The sequence below is a fragment of the Salvia miltiorrhiza genome, chromosome 2 (genome assembly GCF_028751815.1).
Source record: "Salvia miltiorrhiza cultivar Shanhuang (shh) chromosome 2, IMPLAD_Smil_shh, whole genome shotgun sequence".
Lineage (NCBI taxonomy): Eukaryota > Viridiplantae > Streptophyta > Magnoliopsida > Lamiales > Lamiaceae > Salvia > Salvia miltiorrhiza.
The window spans coordinates 33,408,054-33,434,121 of NC_080388.1; the positions used below are offsets into that span (position 1 = coordinate 33,408,054).

Sequence of the window (26,068 nt, forward strand, 5' to 3'; positions counted from 1 at the left end):
AAATTTAACATATGATTACACTCTCCTATTTTACAAACGTCTTTATATCTTGCATCTTATTTTACAATTATATGAAATTATGATGTTTAATACTATAAAACTTATTGATTAATTCTCCCCTCCGCCGACCCCCCGCCAAAAAATAAAATAAAATAAAAATCAGTACAATTATACTTGAATAACTAACAACGGATTAAAAGGCAAAGAATACAAATACAAACTCAACTAAGTGGAGTAAAGATATGGACAAATTTGAACTCTAAACAAAAGTACTACTACAATATATGAACAAGCGTACAATTTACAGCTGCAAATTTCATTAAATATTTTTGCAGATATCAAAATTCGTACTCTATTTGGATACACAACATAAGCATATGTAAATCTCCAGAAAAAAGAGAATATAAATAAACAATCCTAATTCTAATTAAGGCAATGACCAAATTTGATTGGGAAAAAAAAGGTTCCAAGCGTATTGCTCTTCACTACCAATGGCCTCATCATTGGATGTAGTATCTGTATCTACCCCTCCACGATCAGCTCAAATACACTTGAGATTGAACCACCATGCTCCCAACCCTGAATCCCGGAACCACCGTGAACGCCACCACTGGCTCCGGTGAGGCATCGAACGCCTCGTCGCTCACGCCCTCCATGTACACCTCCGAGAACCGGCTTCCGCCGCTCACACGAAATATCGCCGCCTCCGGATCCAAGGCCAAGGCAAGACAGTGCAGCAGCCACACGCGCTTCGCCATCTCCACGAATGCGCCGAAGAAGGTCGTCTCCGGCAGCTTGCCGGAGCTCACCAAATTCCGCTGATTCAGATTGCCGAAGAACGACTCCTCCATCTTCCGATGAACCACCCGCAGATATTTCGCACGGCAGAATGCTGCGAATTTTGATTTAGGCTTCCTAGCTAGGTAATCCGCCGGCCTCAGGGATTTGAGCTCTGTGAATCTGTCAAAGAACACGCGGCGGAGATTCTCCTTCTCCGGCGAGGACGACACGTTTTCATGGGAGAAATAGGGGCGATCGAAACCGTCAAAAATCTCTCTAGAAACGAAGGACTCGAACGCGAAACAAATGTGAGTCCGCTCCCAAAACGAGACGCCAGGTTGGATCGAAGCCGCGGCGGCGTCCAAATCCCAATCCTCCGACTCCATCTCGTCGACGAGCAACCGAACGAAGCTCCGAACCGACTTCACCACCTGCCGAAGCAGCGCGACGAAATGGCTCGGCCTCAGCCTCGACAGCTCCGCGCCATCGGGAAACGCCAACTGTACTCCGCTCGAGTTGAGCCTTTTGTCGAGCAGCTTGCAGTCGCCATTGATCTCCACCAACTTCTCCTTCAAAAACATGATCTCCGATTCCTTGAGCTTCACCTGAGAATCGAGCTTCTTACTCGTGATCTCGTACGTCTTCACGAGACTACTCTGCTCCTGAGCTTCCGCGACGAGCAGCGCCTTCGCCGGAGAGGATTCATGGAGCTCCTTCTTCAAGTAGCACTGCTTCAACTCGGACAGCTTCTTCAGCTCCGCCACGATCACCTGATCCGCCGATTGAATTCCGTCGGCGTCGTAAGGCGACTGCGCGTACTGCAGCTGAGCATACGACGCCTTAATCGAAGATAAACCGGCGAAGAGCTTCGCCACAAACGCTTCTCTAACCGCCTTATCTCGCATCTCCTCGTCAATTTTGAAGCGATCCTTCTTCATCTTCTCGCGAGATTTGGCCTTTCTGATATCTTCATCGACTCCGGCGGCGGCGCGCGCGTGCAGGACCTTGGCGAAGGTGCGGGCGAGGCGGCTCTTCTTGGGCGTTACTGCAGAGTGCGTGACGGAATCCATGGCGGCGGCGAATATGGAAACTGGGGATTTGAGCAGAAATGGGGAAGAATTGTTAAATACAGAATGGAATATGAAGGACAATGATGAGTACAATAACTATGCATAATGAGCGTGTTTCAGTAAAAGGAGAAAAGCTGGATGCTTTATCACATCGATCGAGGTGCTCAAATTTTCTTTTGTTTTTAGCCTTTCAAACTCAAGGAAAGTAAAGCATTAGCATCCCCAGCAACGGCAACTAAAACAGAAGCAACAAAATTTCTCTCTTTAATTCCGTCCATAAAAAAAATCCCATTTGAGGTTCGACTCGAATTTTTAAAAAATTATTAAAATAGGTATAAGTGAGATAAAGGTATAATTTGTAGGAGTATTATTAGTACAAAAAAATAGAATAAAAGTACACTTTTAGTTAAAAAAGTGAAATAAAAGTACAATTTAAAGTTAAATGTAAGAGAAAATGTATGATGTGATGGTTCAAAAAGTTAAATGAGACTATTTTTCATGGACAAAAAAATAGAGTATGTAGGACTCTTTTTCATGAATGGAGGGAGTATTTTTTTCGCTTATTCGTTATAAAAGAAAATTTTATCATTTCTTTTTTTTTTCAAAGATAATATTGTCTCTCTATTTTTGATGTGATAATTATAAATATAATCGAATCGAGCCGAATAACCTTATGCTCAAATTTAATTTGTCTAGTATCAAATTGAATTTCCAATTTTATTTATTAAATATTTTTTAAAACTCACAGAGCTTGAGCTCATACAATTTATATTCAAAATAATAAATATACTAGTATTTTTTTATAACAAATATAGTAAATTAAAAATTTAATACAATTATTATTAATTTGATAGATAAATATAAACGAACATGTTCACGAGCTAACGAGTCGTACCAAGATCAAGTTTAGTTTATTTATTTATCGAACTTTACTAAATGAACTTGGACGAGCTTTTTTTTAGTCAAGCTACATATAATTTGTGAGCAGCTTAATTTATTTGCAATCCTAGTGATAATAATATCCTTCTTTAAAGTGAAAAGAATAAATGAGAAAGGGTCAAATTATCTAATGTACAAAATAAGGAGGGAAAAAAAGAGATCTAATGGAGAATCTTTTATCATCTCTCAATTACTTAAAATAAATTTATCAATCAAACAAAAACATACTCCACTTATACACGATTAAGGTCAAATATGAATGAATGTAACAAATTTAAGAAAATTTGGGATATTGTACGATCTGAAAAGCCTCAATGTTTGATACAGCAGAATATAACAAAACGCTTTCTATAAATATACACATGTAGATCTCAAATCTCATGATTTTTCCGACAACATGGCTATTTTTTTTTGTTTAAATTTAATTAATTTTTTTCCAAGGACAGCTAGAGCTGGGCGGTGGTGAGATATTGGATATAAATATATATTCAGGCAAATCTCACAAAATATATCGCACCGTATGCAATCATACCTTAAATTTTTTTAACTATTAAGGAGCCGTTGGAACGTCCAATTTTAGAGCCCCCGACCAATCTTTTTTAATATTGTGAACTTGCTACAATTGATCATCCATCTACTTTTTTCTCTAATAATTATGCATAGTATGTTATCATAAGATGTATATAGGACTAATGTGTAACAACTACGTACAAGTAAACTAAATCGGTACAACACAGCACATGGTAGGACATGGAGATGTCACAACTTTCCTTAAACCTATCTTCAAGATGAAATGTATCTATAGTTGAATAACAGTTGAGAGGCCAACTTTAGCTATAAAATAAATATTAAGCACTGTAGTAATAGTCTATAGTTATGGCTTCGCATAATTCATTGGATTCTTAGGACCCAGTCTGTGCACCACATTCCCAAAAGCATTCAACATTTTCACACTTCACAGTTGCAATAAATAAAAACATGCTCTACAACACAACATTTTTTTAAATTAATTTTACCAATATATATATCTTGTCAGATATCGTATATATACTAAAAGAGATACACATGGGCCATGATTTACATCGAACGGCTCCAAATATGAGAATTGTCATACGTCAAGAGAGATTCATATCATTATATATAGAAAATACACTGCTTATAAATCGATCTTGATTTATAAAAACTACCAAGACTTGAAATACTCCTGAAGAAGTATCGTATGCTGAAAAAAATATCATGCCCAAATTAATATCCTACTATTTCAGATGTCTATGCAAAAATGAGGTTAAGTTACCAAGTACACCCCTTCACTTTTCTAGAATTAGTAAATTTTAATTAATCATAGTATTTTGTATCCTCAACTTTTTAGTAAACTTCAAAAATTGTCCCCGATTTTTTGTTTTTTTTTTTTTGTAAAAAACACCCTTAATTTTTAGTGTTTTTTAAAACAATATTCTGCTATATAAAATTCGGCGACTGAATAATGAGTCATCTTATTAGATTCATAGGTTGAACTATGTCATTTTATTGAGGTTGAAAAAAAAAATCAGCTAAAAATTTTAAGAATTCAAGGAGGTGACTCATTATTTTATCGTAAAATTTTGTAACAGCGAAATATTTTTTAAAAGCTACTAACATTCGAAGGTTTTAAGTAAAAAATAAAAATTAAGAACATTTTTAAAAAACATTAAAAATTAAAAACACAAAATATGATTTAAGGGTTGGTAACACTTAGAGCACTCACAGCAGAAATCCCAAAATTATGCTCCTATATTCCTCCCTAAAGCTTCCCTATTTAATTTTAGGATCTCAATTTTGTAAATGGATACACCGGATCTCCTATTTTCTACATAAAAATAATAATTATGAGTGGGCCCTACTAATTATAAGCTTAAAATAAATTTAGGGTGAGTGTAAATTTAAGATTGAATTTAGGTAGGTGTAAATTTTTTTGTGGGCCCATCCAATTTAGGGGATCTGCTGGATGCATTTTTTATTTCATTTTCAATTGTTTTAGCCAAAATTTAGAGTTAGTGATGCATTTAGGTGATCTGCTGGGAGTGCTCTTATTCGGTGAAAACTGAAAAGTAAATAGGACCCACGTCAGCAGCTCACGTGAGAAGATCGGGCGATTGGCCTCGATGCACGTGACCAGAAATGTATAACTGTGAATGGGACTTATGCATACGGGCGCCCAAAGAATTTTGTAGCTTTCACACAACATTTTGACCACAAACGCGTTTGCAGTTTACTACCATCATATTAACAAATAAATTACTCAGTAATTGAAAATGAAAAAGAAATATATTTATATTAAAAAAATCGTTACCTTCCAAAGCAGAGACTGCAGAATTTAGGCCTCTGCGGCGAGGAACAGTGTGAATCCCAATAAACCGTAAAATACTGCCATCAACCAGTAAATTTTCTTCTTCTCACACCCTGAAACCAAAACCCAAGAAAGATGTAATTAAATTTGCGCATATATCATCTATTTACGAGCCCAAATGTCGAGAGTTTTGGAGTCGCAACAGAAAGAAAGAGAAGATTGTGAAGAACGCAGAGGTTTTACCGATTGTTTTTTTCCTAAAAATTCTAAGTTTTCGTGATCGAGAAAGAGATTGTTGAAAGAGTTGATTTATAATCTCAAAAGCACAAATACCTGAATCGGAGCACCGGAATTTACAAAGACAACGTCAGTTACTTTATAAATCCGTATTTTTTTCGTCGGGTTTTGCAGCTCGAAAATCGGTCGGATTGGAAGAGAGAGAGAGACAGAGAGACAGAGAGAGAGCGAGAGGTTTTTTGGAGAGACGGGAGAAAACGAAGATGACCAGATAACAGAGAGAAAATTAAGAAGTTAAAAAAAAAATGCTTTGACGTTTAGGACAATTCTATCCCTCTCAAAACTTGTAATCCTTCCTAAAAATAATCTATTTTTATCATTTTACTACATTTTATAAAAATATTTTTTATTTATTTTGTGAACTATACAAATTTTAAAAAAATCATTGATAATAGTGGATATTATTGTGAGTAGAGTTTGAGTCTCACTATAAATGTGTGGAGAAAAATAAAGAATTATGTAAGCCCTACTTCTATAAATAAAAGTGAAAGTGATATTATAGAAGGATCAAAATGACAAAAGTAGAAACGATATCGTGAGTCGAGAGAACATTTTTCATTTCATTAAAAATAAATTGTATTTTATTTTTATTGTCCCATTATAAGTTATTGATTTTCATAAATAACAAAATTTAATTCTTAAAAAATATAAATTCTACAACTTTTAATTAATTTACACTTTTTTTTTAATTTGCGTGTTCAAAAATTTTGTGTCACTTATAATGAGACGGAGAGTATTTCACAATATATTATTCTTAATAAATTAATTTGTTTACTTATTCTATCACACTACAAACTTTTTCTCAATTAATAATATAACTAGTTAGTGATCCGTCGAAATTCGACGGGGTTTATTAAAATATAAATTTATGAAATTATCAATGTATATTTTGTTTCATGAATTTTTTTCACTAAAATAAAGAAGTTAATGAATTTATTTTTAAGTAAAAAATTATAATATTTATTTGAAATTGACCGACCTAATTTAAATATCTTATGAAATTTATATGTAAGCAGAGTTTCGATCCAGAAAATATTAAAAGAGAAATTGAAACAATTATTTGAAGCGTAACTATATTACATGTCTGTAGCTGGAATTAGTAATTAAAAAAAATAAGAAAACAATAAATTAGATAATATCACTAATGACTTAAACTTTGAAAGTTTGAATAAATTATTAAATTTGCAATTATCTCATAATCTATCGAAAATTTCATCATACACCACGTTAGTTGTTGCGTCTTGCGTATGACCTCTTTTTTTAGTGACTTTTGAGATTGCCGCGTAGAGTTGTCCATAACTAAAAATAGGTTTCGACAGGTATAATCATACATTTGAAAGAGATTATCCATGACTTTTATTTATTGTCGACATAGCAAAACTAGCACTCATAGAAAATTGCCTTCTCTGGAAGTCTGGAACTGAATTGGAAATTTAGTGAGTTGCGATGAAATTGTAATCATTCTAGCTATAGAAAATTTCTTGTGTGTATTTTTTTTCCTGAAATGAGTTTGCATTCACTTACGTGTTCCCCAAGTTGAGTTACTATCAGTCTGGTGCCATTGCAAAGCTCATTAGATTGATCATATTTTTTAGAAGCGTGATTATGCATTTCGCTTTCAATTTAATCTCATGACTCGACAATCCTGAACACTTGATCGTGTCGAGAAATTTAACTGAGAATACTTGTTCATCGAGGTCAATTTGTCCATCTTCTTTGCAAATGTTGTCTGAACTTAGGTAAACCATTTCTTTGGTGGACACTAGAGACATGACGTAATCATTTATTGTACCAACCATCTCATTAGGGGCTAAGATAGCTCTATTCTTAAACACTTCTGTATCAAATGCATTATTAATTATGTTATGGCTATAGATAATTTTTTCTTGATTTGTGAAATATTAATATAATGATTTTTAGATATTTCATAGTTTTTAGATATATACTGATGTTTAGATATTTAATGGTTTTTGTATATGGAAACTAATTAAAATTTAGAAAAAAAGAAATAATGAATGAGAATTGACAAAAATGAGTGTTATACGACGTCACATAGGATAAAATTTATTTTGTTGGAATATTCATATAATGATTTTTAGATATTTAATGATTTTTAGATATTAAAATTGATAAAAATTTAGAAAAAAATAAGAATGAATGAGAATTGAGGAAAATTAGAATGGAGTAATTAGAATGAATGAGAATTTATAATCCGTCATCTCCATAAATGAATATTAGCGGATAGTGCATCGGAAGATTGAAAAGACTAAATTCATTCAATCGTATAAGTTCACCAGTGCTCTTTTGAACAATGGAATCAATTTATTTATATTTGATGGAATAAATGTTACCAATTGAACAATTGAATTTAATAGTTGTTATATATATATATATATATATATATATATATATGGTAGTTCAAATAAAAACCATTTTATTGTAAGAACTTAGAGCTAATTATTTTTTCATCTTAACGGCGATATGATTAAATCCTATTTCAAAGGTTGTTTTTTAAGATCAACTTTCTTGTGATTTTTAAGGGATTTATAGTCTTTTTCTATAGTAGTTTTTTATTCCTAATATACAGTAGGTATTAGAGGCAAATTAAAATATAATAAATTTTAAATCGTGTCCATTAAAGTATTATTGATTAAGGGTATAGATTAGTTCTACATTCTTATGGTTTTTATTTTAACTCAATTAAAGTGTTATATACGTTGGAACCTGAATTGGTCTGCCATGAGGTCGAAGATAATTTTTTAGGGAATATAAATAGAATTAATAACATCAAAGTCATATATATTAAATTAAAGTAAATCAAGTATGTTTTTAAATTGAAACTGGAGAGTTGGATATCATGAAGTATATTACAATAATCATTACAACCTCAAAATTACAAATATATGTATTTTCTATTTTCGTGTATGGACACAAATAAAATTTTATTGATTAGTGGAATACTAATATAAATATTTTTAGATATTTAATAGTTTTTAGTGTTGGATTTGTATACTGAAAGCAAGAACGTTTTATGTTTGTATACAATGTTTCCTAAGTTCACTATTTTATCTCCTATCTGATTGTGTTCATGATTGCATATGTACGTCCTTTGTCTCTATATAAGTAGATTATATGGTGTGTTGTAGATCACAGAAGACCATATAATTGGAATAACCTTAAGAGATATAAACTGATCACAGCTGAGATGACTCTAGGACGAGTCGTTGGTTTAGGCTGCAATATAGATGGAAGGAGTTTGTCTTGACTACTTGTCTATACTGGTACGTCATAACGTATTGATAGGATCACAGTGAGATGTACTCTTCTATCTGACATAAGTGAAGAATCAAGATTTCGGTGACTTAATAGAATCTTAATACTAATAAGATTTCAAATATATATGTTGATTCGTGTATCACTTTGACTTACTATGGGTGAGAGTTATATATTAATTTGAGTACCCTGTATCTTGGATGATAGCGGTCAATGTATGATATTGGTTATCTGTATTAGTACTTGTATCCGGTATAGGATAATGACATCCCCTTAAGGAGCTCAATAAGGTTTATTGCGTTAAACCCTGCAGGTTGATTAAGTTCAGGCGCAATAATAAGATTTGAGTGGTACTGCTTAAGGATTACAAAGAAATTAATTAATTTAAGCTGTCAGAGCTCTAATTAATTAATGGATGTCGGATATTTTAAATACGGAGATTTAATAAGTCTAAATACAAGCCCTGACTCATAATCGGCAATAAATGGGTAAGTCAGTATTGATTCTCTAGTGGAATGAATTAATACTTATGAATTAATTATGATGTGGGCTGATCATAGAAATTAATTCATTAGAGGCCAATCTTTCTTCCTTGTATCTGATCTCTGGACTGGCCCAAAGTCTCAGTTTTTCGCAGGAAATTAAGTTCTGGCAGTTTTCGAAGAACGATCATAACTTCCTCTACAGAACTCGGATTTGGACGAAACAGGTGGCCACAAAAATCTCTTTCGAAAAGGAAGAAATCGTTTTCTGGACAAAATACGATTGTGGGATGTTTCAGGCTTCAAACAAAGGATTGAAGTTGGCTGACCTGTTCAGCAATGAATTGATGAATTCTTAGGAATTCTTCAGGTATTTCTAACTCCAAGGTGCAACACTTAATTTAATAGGAGCATGCTAGGTTTAATCGATCTATGGTGAATTAAGATAATCCAAGAGACGATCCTCGGGCAAATCGAGTATTAATTAAGTTTAATATTTCTTCATTTAGATATATAATGATTTTTAGATATTTAATGGTTTTTGGATATGGAAATTGATTAAAAAATAAAAAATAAAAATGAATGAGAATTGAGGAAAATTAGAATGGAGTGATTGTACGACGCCATGTGGGATATAATTTATTTTGTTGGAATATTTATATAATGATTTTTTAGATATTTAGTTTTTAAATATATCGTGATTTTTAGATTTTTAATGGTTTTTAGATATAGAAATGGATTAAAATTTAGAAAAAAAATAAGAATGAATGAGAATTGAAGAAAATTAGAATGGAGTGATTATAGGATGCCACGTAAGATATGATTTATTTTGCTTTAATATATAGATAATTAATTATTATTAACATGATTTTTAGTTTATATATTTTCTTCTTTATAATATATTTAATTATTTATATTAAATTTGTGTTATTTTCTTTTAATATTATTTTTCTAGGAGAAAGGAAGTTAGAGAATAACAAAGAAAAAAGTTGCAAGTCAATACCCCAATATTTGTCCGAAAGGGCGATATTTCTCAATATTTATTTATTTTGATGCAACTCTCGTTGAAAAATAAAAAATAAATAAACTTATTAGCCGATCAACCTTTCGCTAAGAGAGACGAAGATTTTGCTTTCAATTTTGAAAGTCAATCCCCAACGGCTATATACCGAGGTGAGCAAAATGAAACTACTCTTCTTCATCGTCGGTGTAATGATCGTCGTCGGAATTTTTTATCGTAAATCCGGCACTTGAATATGACGAAGGGTAGAAACTAAGTGTTAGAAACGGCGCCTCGGGAGATAGGGAGGAGAGGGCCTTTTCGCAATGCCGGAGCCAAGGCAGCTCAAGCATTCCCTATTTTTTTTTAACCATATGTTCATATTTTTGAAAAAAAAAAATAGATTTTAGCATTTCTATGGGGAACTTCTTTTTAACTTTATTTCTTGTTCCGCCATACATAAAAAATAAAAGAACACAATCAATTATGTGTTGATTTAACGATAGAGTGGTAAGAGCATGTTCAAGGGGTCCTGTAAAATAGCGGCGGTCATTTGGAGTGGTGCGAACAGTATCCGGCAAATGTAGCGGGCACTGTTCGCCCACTACCCACTTTTTTTGTCTCTATTTATTTCCTTTATTTTATGATTTATTGTAATGTTTATGTTTTGTTTTGAATATACATGTCATTATTTATCTTATTATTTGTTAAATCAGTTTCGAGGTTAATTTTTTAAATATCATGATGATATCAAAAATTTTAAAATTCCATATGTATAAAATTTAAAAATACAATAATATAAGAAACAATATAGTCAAATGACCATAATGAAGATTGAAAATCAATTTTTGGCCCCTAATCTTAAAACATCAAAATATGGCCATTAATTAGGTGGTATGCCTAATTTGCCCTTTTTACTCGGCCGCTGGGGTTATTGCTCAGTCGCCTGGGATGATTGCTCGGCCGCTGGGGTGATTGCTCGGCCGCTGCGCGTATGGCACTTATGGCACTATTAGTGCCATAAGTGCCATACGCATCATTTTGTTACTTGGTTTTATTTTGGATTTCTGTTGGCACTTATGCCACTATTAATGCCATAAGTGTCAAAAGGACCATTTTAAACACTTCCTCGCAGGGTTTAGATGTTCGATTTAGGGTTTAGATTATCCATTTATGATTTCTTGATTCTATTATTGTTGTTTCTGTTGCATGTATGACACTTATGGCACTATTAGTGCCATAAGTGCCAAAAGGACCATTTTACTTGGTTTTATTTTGAATTTTCGTTGGCACTTTTGGCACTATTAGTGCCATAAGTGCCAGCGGAAATCCAAAATAAAACCAAAGTAAAATCTTGGCACTTATGGCACTAATAGTGCCATAAGTGCCTAACCCGACCCGGCACGCGACCCGCGTGCCTGATCCTACTTGGTCCGCCTCATTAAGGGTAAAAACGTCAAAATCAATAAAAATGGTCAAATTTTATGTTTTTTCAATGTGTGGCCATAAATTATGTTTTATGCTTCATTTTGGTTACTTCAAAATTTTACTCATAATATAAAGGGTTAACTACCTCTAAATACACAAAATTTCACCAAATTCTAAAATTGCACATCACCTTTAAAATATGCTCTATAATACATCACCTTCTACTATTTTCTTATTTTTCCCACAACAACTAAAACCACGTGGCGACCGAAAATGGACACATAGACACGTAAAACTTGAGAAAGCTGAATTCTACATATTGCAAATTTATACTCCCTCCGTCCAAACTTTTAGTATCCATCTTTCATTTTTTGACCGTTCGACATTTTGGTATCCATTTCTATTTTAAGTAAAAGTAAGTGGGACCCTTGCTACACTTTAATTATTTTAACACTCACATAAATAGTGAGATCCTTATTCCACTCACAATACACCCAATCACTTTATTAAAACTTGTGTCACTTTCAAATAGATACTAAAATTTGGGACGAATGGAGTAATACTGAAAAATTGCAAAATTCAAAAAAAAAAAATTATGAGAATCTACCTACACCCAAAAAAGTATGATAATCTACCTACAACCAGAATCTCAGAAAATAAGGGAAAATTCAACCTGCGAGAAAGAATTAAAATCCTATCACTCCCAAGCCCCTTCGTTCACCCCCGTTCCTGAATTAAAAAACATTACAACCGGCCTAATTAGATTTGATACATACCTGTCTTCCATATTCCTTCGCGCCCCTTGAACGATGGTTGCTTTGGGGATTGGCAAATTGAAAGAGCAATTGCAGCCCTAAGATTAGAAGAGTCAAGAGAGAAGATGTACAAGACATTTGAAGAAGATGAGAAGAAAGAAATCTGCAAATTAGGGCTCGTTTCATTTGATGAAGAGGGCAAGAAAGAAATAAAATATTTTTTCCCCTACAAAACGACGTCATTTTGGCCTGGGTGGCACGACATTGTTTTTTTAGGTCGTCCGACGTGTCTACATGTCCATTTCCGGTCGCCACAACAGTTTTTCGATTGGGGTTTTAGTTGTCGTGGGAAGAATAAGAAAATAGTAAAGGGTGATGTATTATAGAGCAGATTTTGAAGGTGATGTGCAATTTCAAAATTTGGTGAAACTTTGTGTATCTAGGGGCAATTAACCCTAACATAAATTACAATATAAAAGCACAATAACATAAAATTACAATAACATAAATATACAATAACATAAATTACAATATAAAAACATAATAACATAAAATGACAACAACATAAAAACACAATAACATTAAACTCATAATATAACAAACTCTAGTAAGGTCCAAGATTACTTCCAGATTTGTAACAGCCTGGTTCCAGACTTGACAGCTGTCCCCACAGACCAACGCGAGTATTTTCTAGCGTATTTTGTCCTCACTCGCACGCTCCACGAGAAACTTCTCAGGAGCTGATCCTCTCCCAGTACGGTGTGGTTCAGGGATGAACCAAGCGGAAGTTGGTGGGCCTGTAACGCCTGGGAACGAAGTACAGAGTGATCACCGGTGCAAAAAGGCACGGATAATGAGCGGCTCCGATTAAGACTTTCAAGCGGATGGGCGCAGGGATGAATCGGAACACACCCGAACGAGAGAGATTCTAAGAATATGTTGGAATGGGACAACATATTCGAGGAGAGCTTAAAGGATTTGATTGGGCTACTCACAGCAACAAGATGCATATTCTTTTCTGGTGCACATGTGGAAGAAACTCCAAGGTTAAGCGTGCTTGGGTTGGAGCAATTTCGGGATGGGTGACCCCCTGAGAAGTTTCTCGGGGAGCATGCGAGTGAGGAAAAAATACGCTAGAAAAGTCTCGTGTTGGTCTGTGGGGACAACCGTTAAGTCTAGAGTCGGGCTGTTATAAGATCCTCCAGCATCGTTTCCAAATCCTCCAAAATCCTACGAATTGCCTCCAAACATATTGAAACCATCATATGGATTTGAATGTTGGTTCGTTTTAAAAATGATTGTTGCTTGTTCATTTTTGAATTATTGTCATCGAATAGGATCATAAGTATTATCTGTGACTCTGTGTCCATTAGAATTTTATTATCTGATTCCACATTTGGAATGCAATAGCTTGCTCTTTTTTTTTTGTGGCTTTAGTACCTTTGTTTTTTGCTTCAATCTTTTGCATTTGTAGTTGCAAAATTTGCTCTTTTGTTGTTAATGATGAGTTCTCTATTAAATTTTCAATTCTCTTATTTCCTTTGTCGACTGATTTCAAAAAATCAGACATATCTTTATTTTTTTTTCTTTTTTCTTTTTTGTCATCTTCATGCCATCTGGACGGTGTGACGATCTAAAACCACTGCCACTACCATTATTTAAATTGATAGAAAAAGAAGACAACCCATCAGGTGCGATAGGAGAATAATGCCACACACTAACCACATTATTCAATTATTTCATTAAAGGAAAAAGGTGCAGATGCACCCTTGTAGTGGTAGCCCCTATAGCGTATAACTCCTCTTACTCACTGTGTGTGCAAATAGGCCCCCGAAGTCTGAAAAATTGCTCAATTAAACCCCTCTGACCAAACATCGTTTTCCTCCATTAGTCAACATTTTGTTTTCAAAGTCTTCCTCATCTCTGATACCTTCTTCCCATGGATCACCGCAGCCGATCATCCTTTCCGTCGTCGCCTCTCGTCTTTCCGACCACCTAGACGAACTCATGGCTGGAGTTCTCCAGCGCCGCCGCGATCTCGTGCAGCAGAGGGATTTAAAGTCTCGGTTCTCAGGCAAAGTTTCAGAATTGCTGCATCCGCCTCTACTTTTTCCTCATCTTTGACTCACTAGTCTCTCTCTCTCTCTCTCTCTCTCTCTCTCTCTCTTTCTACGCACACACCACCTTCTTCTCTTTCTCTTTCCGCCATTGCTTTCTCTCTCTACACCAACATTTATTTCTCATTTCTTTTTATTATTTTCTTCTCTCTACACGCCATCTTCGCCGGCGTCCGAGCCAATATCACTCCGCCGGTGGATAGATTTTTCCATATCGTCGGACTATTCCAATCGGACTCCGACGAAAGGAGAGAAGACTTAATTTGACTTCGGAGCTTCGACAGAGAGGAGAGTGGAAAAACTGAGCAGCGTTGTTTTTGGGGATTAGTTTTCCAGATCTGCAGGAGAGAGAAGGCGAGGGATTTTTTGTTGGATCTTTGGAGGCTCTCTTTCATTATTCAAAGGGGAATGTAGGGAAGTTAGTTGGCGGTGTGGATGGTAGTGCGCGGAGGAGGAAGAGGTGGCGGATTGGTGGCATGATAATGAGTGGAGTAGGATGGTGGTGGCGGTGGTACTGGTGTGGAGGTGAGTGTAGATCTCGTGCAGCAACTCCGGCGAAGATGAAGCCATCAGAGAGAAATGTGGGCCGCCCATTTTAATTAAAAAAAATATTGACTAACGGAGGAAAACGGCATTTGGTCAGAGGGGTTTAATTGAGCGATTTTTTAGACATGGAGGGCCTATTTGCACACACAGTGAGTAAGGAGAGCTATACGCTATAGGGGCTACCACTACAAGGGTGCATTTGCACATTTTCTCTTCATTAAATTATAGTATAGTGCACAAGTGAAATTAGAAATAAAGATTATAAAAATAACAGAAATCAATATAAGGGGTGAGAATAGTGTCACAAATTGACCACATTGTTCGACTATTTCATAAATCTATAGCATAGTGCAACACATTATCAGGCATTAGTAATATTGAAAAAAAAATACTCACTTCGTCCATTAAATGAGTACCCATTTGCGGATGATACAGCTTTCAAGAAATTGATTAAGAGTGTGTCAGTGGAATAAATGTTCCATTTTTATTGTGAGTGAGTTGTGTGAGATACACTTACCAATGAAAGAAATGAGTACTCATTTGGTGGACGGACCAAAAACAAAAAAATGATTACTCATTTGGTGGATGAAGAGATTATTAAAAAATTAATATGAATGAATATAATGGCGAGAGTAGTATCATATATTCACCATATTCACCCGGTAAGGGATGCTTGACAACTGCCAATGGGTGCTCGATGTCCGACAATTGTTAGCAGTGAAGTAACTGATTGAACTCGGGTGAGGAGTTCTCTGCCAAGGATTTCATAGGATGATACCTTAAAGAATCATGCATATTAAATTCCTATGGCTATCATAGGATAAATACTACCGTTACGATAGAGCAGAATAAATCAAACCCTAACACGCTCCTAGATATTGATAATTTAATGTAGTTTATGGCCTTTGAATCTTTAGCAGCTACGGATTCACCGGAGAATCTTCTAGCTTATTCCCTCTTGTAGCTCGAACATTGGATGGACAACGAACTAAAGAGCGTAATAGCAAGGAGACGAGCACAAAAATCATGAGAACTTGGACAAAATTTTGCCTACTACTTGTTAATGAGGGGCGAATTCTCCTCCTTTTCCCGGCATTGGATTTACATGATCACTTTCCCCTATTTATAGGTGTTGATGGGCTAAGCATAAGGATTCCTAGGAGGATTAGGATAAGACCTCCTAATAGACTTAAATTTTATTTTATTAAAAAATTAATATTGCACTATCTATCTTTATATATATTACGAGTATGGCTCATTTTCATTTAATTATTTCTCGTGTTTAAGATAGCACATATCCATTAATTAATTTAAGGGTACTAACAACTATAATGAATTAATCTATTATCTGTGAGTTTTAATTGCTCTAATATTATTATTGTACTTGATATTCATTTCAATTGGTTGTGTTTCTAGTACCATTTCCATAAACACTTGACACTACAGACATTGAGACGAATGGTACGAAACGATATATTCGTATCATTCATCCCAGGTACTGGTGCGACAAACCTTGACACAAATGATACGAAATGACATATTCATACCATTCGTGCCAAGTGCTGGAACAACTAAAAGGCTATAGTTTTTTTATTGGAATAAATTACGCCATTTTTGTGGAACGAATATGTCATTTCGTACCAACACTTGGCGCGACAGGCCTTATGACGAATAGAACAAATCAACAAAAACTAACATGAAATAACACAAATTTGAAACAACATTTTATTCATCTTCTTCATTTTACAACAAATCCAACTACAAATACAAGTACAAATCTCACAAAATAGCACAAAATAAAATGAAATTTCGCAAATCTAACTATATAGCAGAACTAAATCTACAATGATTTTAAACAGACACCACCGTCTATGCCAGTAAATCCATGTTTTGGGCATGTATTATAGGGAAGACTCGAGATTGGTTTCATCATTACCCCAAAAAGTATCCACTGATATACTTGGTACAAATGGTGCGAAATTAATGACATATTTTGTATAATTCATGCCGCGCATATGTGCGACAAATTTATGAACAGACAGAATGGAAGATGCACGTGGGCGCGTCGGCCCCTTCCACTTCTCCTATTGACACGATAGATTTTGGCACGAATGGTACGAATTCGTTCCAAATCTTCTGTTAGGTCTGGAGGGTCTCGAATAGGTGTATGGAGGGAGGGGGGGAGGGGGAAATACACCTATAGGCTATTTTTGAAAAACGAAACTTGAAACATAAACAGACACAACCTTTCTCAGTTAAAAGAGTTTTAGCGAGACTAAGGTTGATGACTGATACTGAATACTCTTCAGTAAGGAGTTATCAGTTAAGTCTGAGACTTTAACTGATACACGTAAAGCTTCAGTCAAGTTTGTTGAACAGAGAGATGTTATGAATCTTACTGATTATCCGAAGATTAATCAGTTAGACTAATAACACACGCAACGGAAAATTTTTGTTTTGAAATAGCCTGTGAGATTAATCACGTTGTCAGAAATTAAGTTCCTTTTTGCTATTAATCAGTTTCAGTTGATAAAACGTTTGTGCACAGATAAGAAAGGTAAATACTGAAAGTGATAAACAACACAAGAATTTTTACGTGGTTCGGAAAACACTTCCTACATCCACGGTCAGTTGATTAGACTGACAACTTCACTGGGTATGTGCTTACGGGTGCACAGCAAACCTAGACAACTGAAGATCCTATCTTCAGTACCAACACACTAGGTTGGATTTCTCACTCTTAGCTTCACTGAAACAAAACTATGCCTTTCCGCAAAGACTAAGATCTCTCTGAGTCAGAACACTGGTCTGAACTCCTTACAACTCAAACTCTCAATTCGGTCGGTTGAAAAGAGGTTCGAAAACTTGCCAACTAGATTACAAATAACAGGTTCTCTGTAATCAGTTATACCTAGGCTTTGGATATACAATATTTGCCTAAGTTCTAAGAGAATGTATGTAATCAGCAGTGACTGATTTTCGGCTTGGTGATTCTCTTCTTCAATTCAAACTTTGGAATGGCTTTGAATGCTGAGTGACGAATTCGGCAGCGTTTCAGCTTATGTAGTTGAATCGGTGAAGATTGAAGTGATCCTCTAGCTTTATTTATAGGAGATGTCTTGAATAGATCCGTTGGCTGAAATGGCCTTCAAGAATTCTTCCGTTAGAGAGTAATTTGAACTTGGGCTGAGGCTTCAATCTTCGAGGTACTTTTTTTGGTGAGAACGGCTACTTTGAGGAGCAGGAGATAGGACATCTCTGAAAAGGTAATCACCAAAAAAGAAGGGCCTCTACAGAGAAAGGACGATCCTGAGATCTCTGCATTTAATGCGACTGTACTTCTGGAGTGCGTGGCTTCCTTTAAGCTTTGGAGCTTCAGTCCGAGGAAGAATGTTTAATTGATACTTGACTTTAGTATCAGTCCGTTGAATCCACGTAGCTCGCATTAAGTAATCAGTCGTAACTGATTCTTGGACTGGTTAGTCAAATATCAGTATTTGACTCTGCTTTAATTCGTCAACAGTCGGCAACTTCAGTCTTCAGTCTTCAGAACAACAACTAGAAAAAGAATTCTAACACTTGAGTTCGAACAGTTCTAGTCTATTACAAGTGACACTTATTGATTTTGGTATCATCAAAACTATAGGATTAAGATATTTCATTAAGTTCTCAACATCTTCTTAATTAGATCTACATTTGCATCTCATAACTCTCGTAGATCTAGAACTTTTATAACTCATAGATCTCTGGAGAAGAGGATGTTGGCGGCGGCGTACGAATAAATCAGAGAAGAAGTCGCTGAAGAGAGAGAGAGAGAGAGAGAGAGAGAGAGAGAGAGAGAGAGAAGCTCTTTAGAGATAAAGAGAGAGCCACTAGTCGAAGAAAGAAAACAACTCATTAGAAAGAGAGAAGCTCGTTGGAGATTCAAGGTTTGAGAGAGAAATAGTGAGAAACAAAGAAAATTGGATCTTGTTGGATGTTTTGTACGTATAAGAGAGAAAGACAGGTTAATTCCGTCCGAAATCTATATTATATTAAAAAGACAACTCCCAATTAAAAATCAATTTCAAATCAATTTTAAAATGGAGTGACAATTTTGTAATTATAATAACGTATTTGTAAATTATATTTATTTCTTTTTATTTCATTTTTCTTTATCTTCTTATTTTTCTTGTTTGATTTCTTTCTAAAATATAAAATTTGACTAATTATAAAATATTTAATATGCATATCAAATTAAAGATCACGATAAGAGCTTTAATTTGATATATTTTATATAAATATTTGATTTATAATGTAAAAGTTATATTTATTTGAAGATTAAACTTTTAAAAAATTCTCTCTTCTCTCTCATCTTTTTTTGAATAAATTTATTTTTTATTTTTTTAACTTATTATTTTTATTTTTGCCTTTTCATAATATTTGCTTTATTTTTTATTTTTTCAATATCCAGCTTAGATATATTATATAAATATAAAAATATTTCCGTGCATTGCACGGGATCCAAATGCTAGTTAATATTTAAAATTGAGTATAATTTATTAAAATAATGTTGGATGGACAATTTTTAATTTTCACTAATTTTAATGAATATTAGGCACCATTAGCACATTAACATATTTTTCTTTTGGAATATGTGTATATTTATATATATCATTAAATTCAATAGAAACATATATTATAATGAGTAAAATTTTGAAGTAGCAAAAATGAAGCATAAAACACAATTTATGGACACACATTGAAAAAACATAAAATTTGACAATTTTTATTGATTTGGACGTTTTTACCCTTAATGAGGCGGACCGGGTAGAATCAGGCACGCGGGTCGCGTGCTGGGTCGGGTTAGGCACTGCCAACGAAAATCCAAAATAAAACAAAGTAAAATGGTCCTTTTGGCAGTTATGACACTAATAGTGCCATAAGTGTAACAGAAACAACAATAATAGAATCAAGAAATCATAAATTGATAATCTAAACTCTAAATGGATAATCTAAACCCTAAATCGAATATTTAAACCCTAAATGTAACATCTAAACACTGCGGGGAAGTGTTTAAAATGGTCCTTTTGGCACTTATGGCACTAATAGTGCCATAAGTGTCAACGAAAATCCAAAATAAAACCAAGTAATAAAATGATGCGTATGACACTTATGTCATTATTAGTGCCATAAGTGTCATACGCGCAGCGGGCGTTGGCTTTTCCCCGCGAGCGCGCAACTTACCCATAAGCTTCCAACGGCTGAGCAATCACCCCAGCGGCCGAGTAAAAAAGGCAAATTAGGCATACCACCTAATTAATGGCCATATTTTGATGTTTTAAGATTATGGGTCAAAAATTAATTTTCAATCTTTATTATGACCATTTGACTACATTGTTTCTATTATAATTATACTATCCCACTAAGTTGGAAATCTTATGTACGAACTGTCGGACTCAAAATTTTGAAGAAAAATTGAAACAGGAAACTTGGAGTGACTTGTAAGTAGATAGTGACATATTTGTATGTCAATTCATGCATTACCATATAATTACCAATTAAGTCAATGTGTAGGCTCGGGCATGAGAGGTTAGGTAAGTTTTCTTATTCCACCTCCTCCATGCCCAACGTGGCTCAACATATCTACTTAGTCTGCAATGATTTTATGTTAATTCAAATTATTCTCGAAATTTTCATTTACACAGTATTGGAGATACAAAAGAAAGTCCATATTATTACGACCACGTAATGGACTCCAAATATTTAATCCATTTTTCTAGAATAATGTATTGAACCCACGTATAAGATCGTGAAAATTTCATTATCCACTTAATGTAGCCAGGCTCACACAATTAATGAAGATGAGTACAAAATTGAGGCGCAACATAAAACATTTCATGGTAATTCAATTTGGGTGCGTAGCCAAATTAGAAGTTTATCATTACTCCCTCCGTCCACGAATTAAAGTTCAATTTTATGTTTGGCACGGATACTAAAAAAGTTGATAAAGGTGTTGTGAGTTAAATATAAGGATAGTTAACTAAAATAATAAAGTAGTTGACTAAAGTATTAAAGGTGTTGTGTGGTGGGTCCACTAGTGATAAAGTGTAATAAATATAGAATATAAAAATAATAAAATTGTTATAAACTGGGTCCATTAATGATAAATAGTACTCCATCCGTCCACCAATTAAAGCCCTACTTGCCCTTAAATTTTTATCCACCAATTAAAGTCCTATTGTGCTTTTTGTACCATTTTACCCTCTCTCTTTACTTTAAATTACTACCATTTGTCTAAAAAAATTATTTTCCAGTTTTAAGTTTATTTATTTATTTTCTGAAAATTTTAATTCCAGTTTATTTATTTTCTGAATTTTTAGTTTATTTATTTTCGAATTTTCAGTTTATTTATTTTTCAATTTTTAGTTTATTTATTTATTTATTTTCTGAAAATTTTAATTCCAGTTTATTTATTCATTTATTTATTTTCAGTTTATTTATTTTCTGAATTTTCAGTTTATTTATTTATTTTCTGAATTTTTAGTTTATTTATTTATTTATTTCCAGTTTATTTATTTTCCAAATTTTCAGTTTGTTTATTCATTTATTTTTGAATTTTCAGTTTATTTATTTATTTATTTCCAGTTTATTTATTTTCTAAAAATAATAATTTTCCAGATTTTAATTTATTTATTTATTTATTTTCGAATTTTCAGTTTATTTATTTATTTAATTCCAGTTTATTTATTTTCTAAAAAAAATAATTTTCCAGATTTTAATTAATTAATTTATTTATTTTCGAATTTTCAGTTTATTTATTTATTTATTTTCAAATTTTCAGTTTATTTATTTATTTCCAGTTTATTTATTTTCTGAATTTTCAGTTTATTTATTTATTTTCGAACTTTAAGTTTATTTATTTTCTAAAAAAATTATTATCCAGTTTTTAATTTATTTATTTATTTATTTTCGAATTTCAGTTTATTTATTTATTTATTTTCTGAATTTTCAGTTTGTTTATTCATTTATTTTCGAATTTTCAGTTTATTTATTTATTTATTTCCAGTTTATTTATTTTCTAAGAATAATAATTTTCCTGATTTTAATTTATTTATTTATTTATTTTCGAATTTTCAGTTTATTTATTTATTTAATTCCAGTTTATTTATTTTCTAAAAAAAATAATTTTCCAGATTTTAATTTATTTATTTATTTATTTTTGAATTTTCAGTTTATTTATTTATTTATTTCCAGTTTTCAGTTTATTTAATTAAAGAGTAAAAAAAGAAAGAAGGAAATAGCTTATAAAATAACACTACCCTTTTAGTCTTTTACACCATATTTTTCAGCTTTCTTAGTTTCCGCGCCGACACTCAAATGAGGCTTTAATTGGTGGACGGAGGGAGTAGTAACTATAAGAGAAGAAGAAAAGTACTCTTCTTTAAAATATAATCCACATAACTGATGAGTTCCAAGATAAGACTTAAAAACACAGAAATAAGGGTTTTTACTTTGACTATCTGGACATATGATGAGAAACAGTACAAAAGTACTATATGACTTTAATTGGTGAACAAAAATTTAAAACCAAGTATGACTTTAATTCGTGGACGGAGGGAGTATTATTTTTCAAAAGTTTTATGAGAAGCATTATTTTTCAGAAGTTACTGTCACAGGCTCACAACACTAAACATTTGCATCTAAAATCTAAAATATACTAATGATAGGGTCGAAATAACAATCAATCAGTTCCAAGACTCTGGAAACTTGGTGATAAATTGAGGATTGGGATATTTATGACATGAAAGTGAAACACATCAAAAAGCAAAAACGTGGAAGTTGAGGCATTTAATAAACCTTACAACTGGACAACTATGAATGCCCTAGCCTATTCCAGAATCATATTAAAATAATTTATATTTCATTTTGGTATACTATTGGAATACATATCCACGTTATCTCAATTTAATATGTTGGGAGAAAGAGAGAAGAAAATTACTCTTTCATATAAACAGACTTTGCACATACTATAAAGATACATTGGGCCCCCCATTTATTTATATGTTACTAATTGAATATTTATATGCTAGATATTACAATTATATAGTCCATGTCAGCCTATTATATAAATTTCGACTTATTTTGTAAAGTGGATCATTTTGTTAAACGTCTTTATTTATTTTTATTTTTATTAAGAGGAAATTAGTTAAACTTTCTATGAGGCATTTATTTAGGGAGCATTTAAAGGATTAGTTTTGATAGATAATAACAGTAAAGATAATCCATTGTTTATTTTATTAGATTGAAATTTTAGAATATCTAAAGCTCCTTAATTATTTTTAACATTTAAGTTTGTTTTGCTTGATTCTATCTCATCAAAAAGGTGGGATTGGAATAAATCTATTTTTGAGGATAAAAATACTCAATCATTCATTTTATCAATCATGCAAAGTGAACGCCCCCATAATGTAACTCGAGACTTACAATAGTTTAATGTCATATGTTTTTTTGAGGGCGTTAATGTGGCATGTTAAATTTCAAGAACGTAGGGGGGCGTTTACTTTGCATGATTAACTATATATAGGATTGTATATTTTTATCCTCAATAGTAGGATATCTTCAATACCACCCTTTTTTATGAGATAAGAAGCAATCAAAACTAGTTTGAAGGATAAAAATAATCAAGGGCCTTGGGATATCTCAAAGTTGCAATCCATCAAAGTAAACAAGAGAATAACCTTACTATTTTTATCTATCAAGCATAATCCTCCAAAGTAAACGCTCCCTAGAAAAAACATTTGTGAATGATTATGAAAATAGCATCATATATCATATATCGTAATAAGACTATAATTGGAACATACCAAATTCAAATATTGGTTATATTTGAAACGAAGAATATATATATATATATATATATATATATATATATATATATATATATATATGGGGGAGAGCTAAAATAAGTACACTTCTTAAGATATAAAATAAGAATCATTTTCAGCCCTTAGATCATCAACATCTACAGTTGATTCGTAACCCTGTTGGATGGATTTATGGTCCTGAGTTCGAATCCCAAAGGTAGCAAAAATTTATTTTTCACAATTCATACATTTATACATCGAATTCATACGTGTTCTACATAAAATTCATAAATTGAAAATTGCTCTTATTTCTTATTTTAAGATGTGTTCTGACGGTAGCCTACCGCTATATATATATATATATATATATATATATATATATATATATATATATATATATATATATATATATCGAATTCATATCGTTCTTATATAGATACACACGCTTTCACATTTTCTTAAACCGGAATGGCTAGGGGGAGGAAAGGTTTCTTTTTTTGAGGGTACTCCCAGTAACAGATCCAGTGGAAACGGGATGGGGCTTGTAGCTTAGAGGATTAGAGCACGTGGCTACGAACCACAGTGTCGGGGGTTCGAATCCCTCCTCGCCTACAATATATATATATATATATATATATATATATATATATATATAGGCCGATGGGTTATACTGAGAATGCTATCTTTCATGAGAAATGAGAATGATTGCATAAGTCAGTATATTACTATTAAATGTGGTTGTATATTAGAAAAGAAACCAAAAAACCCTTGAAAGCACAAGAAAGCAGACTAAGGGTCAAGCCTCATTAAAACCCCCGTAGATAAAATCCGAGAAGGAAAACCTCTACGGAGGAAAAAGAGTGCTTGTCTACAGAAACAGGATAAGACCAAAACACAGGGGGAAGAGCGGAAATGACAACCTCAGAAACTCTGGCCTAACCAAGCCTCTAGGTTGTCCCAGCTCTTCAGCCCCCAAACAAAAACGCCGCAACAGACACAGCCAAAATAGACACAACCAAAATAAAAAACCATCCCAAAAACCAAAGAATAATAGCGAGCACCATACCACAGACCCAACTCAAGGACAACGACAACAAAATAAGAGGCTTCATCGCTGAAATCAGAGGCAAGGCGCAGAAAACCGCAAGATCCCCACCTCAAATACTCAACGCCGACAGCAAAATTGTCATTATGCCAGAGCAACCAACAGGACCCGACTCCCCAAGCCTCATCCCCGAGCGCACCTGGCAACTGTAAAAAAGCATAGGGAACGCCCCATCTCATCCACCAACAACCCAGTCCAACAACCAACCCAACCTAAGCCACAACTGAACATTAGTAACGCATGCGAACAAAACTGTGCGTAAACATATTCAAAGAAACCGCTCGCGTAATCTCCTCAATCGCATGAGGCCACCAACCTTCTGTCCGCTCAGGAGCTGCATAAGCAGCAGTATAATACTACATAAAATTTTTATCGAATCCTGGAGGGAGCGAAAATTTTATCTAATTAATTGAATTTTGTTATGCAGTCATTACAAGCAGCTTATGCAAATTATAAGCATCATGCAACATATATACTGGCTTATGCAATCATTCTCCATTCTCACCACATTTGTTCATTCTCATTTGATCTTCTCCCTATATGTAGGGGGAGGCTAAAATAAAAATACTTCTTAAAATATAAAATATGAACCATTTTTAGCCCTGGATCATCAAGATTTACGGTTGATTTATCAATTTGTTGGATAAATTCATGGTTCTGAGTTTGAATCCCATAAGCAGCAAAAAATTTAATTTTCGCAATTCATACATTACACAACAAATTCATAGGTGTTCTACATAGTATTCATACATTTTAATTAGTTTATAGTTTAAATGTTAAGTGTTTATACCGTAGCACTTTCCTATATATATATATATAGGGGAGAGTTCAATGGAGACCACTCCCTTAGATAAAGAATAAACATCAAATCCTATGCGTCGATCTTGCTTAATCTAACGGTGATAATTAAACCTATAATTATGTTTTTATTTCATTTATTTTATATAATAAAGGTTAGGTTTGTCATTTTGTATTGTGCATATCCAAATCATAATTTCTGTCTCTCTCTCTATCCCATCTATCTCCAAGATCTCTCTCTCTCTCTATCCCATCTCTCACTCTCAAATCCGGCGCCGCCTCCTCCTGCTGCTGCTGCTGCTACTC

The 26,068-nt window shown here is 33.5% G+C and overlaps 1 protein-coding gene across 1 annotated transcript; it reads right to left on the reverse strand.

The window, feature by feature from the left end:
* Positions 1-251: 251 nt before the first annotated feature.
* LOC131012084 (protein GRAVITROPIC IN THE LIGHT 1-like) lies at positions 252-5,704 on the reverse strand. The gene is made up of 3 exons (XM_057939995.1): positions 5,449-5,704; positions 5,119-5,228; positions 252-1,870 (listed from the first exon to the last, which is right to left on the reverse strand). Exon 3 carries the CDS (start codon positions 1,848-1,850, stop codon positions 537-539), a length of 1,314 nt encoding a protein of 437 aa, XP_057795978.1. The 5' UTR covers positions 1,851-1,870; positions 5,119-5,228; positions 5,449-5,704; the 3' UTR covers positions 252-536.
* Positions 5,705-26,068: the final 20,364 nt, after the last annotated feature.

Coding starts and splice junctions, on each gene's coding strand:
- LOC131012084 (XM_057939995.1), bottom strand. CDS start 1,850: ATGGATTCCGTCACGCACTCTGCAGTAACGCCCAAGAAGAGCCGCCTC.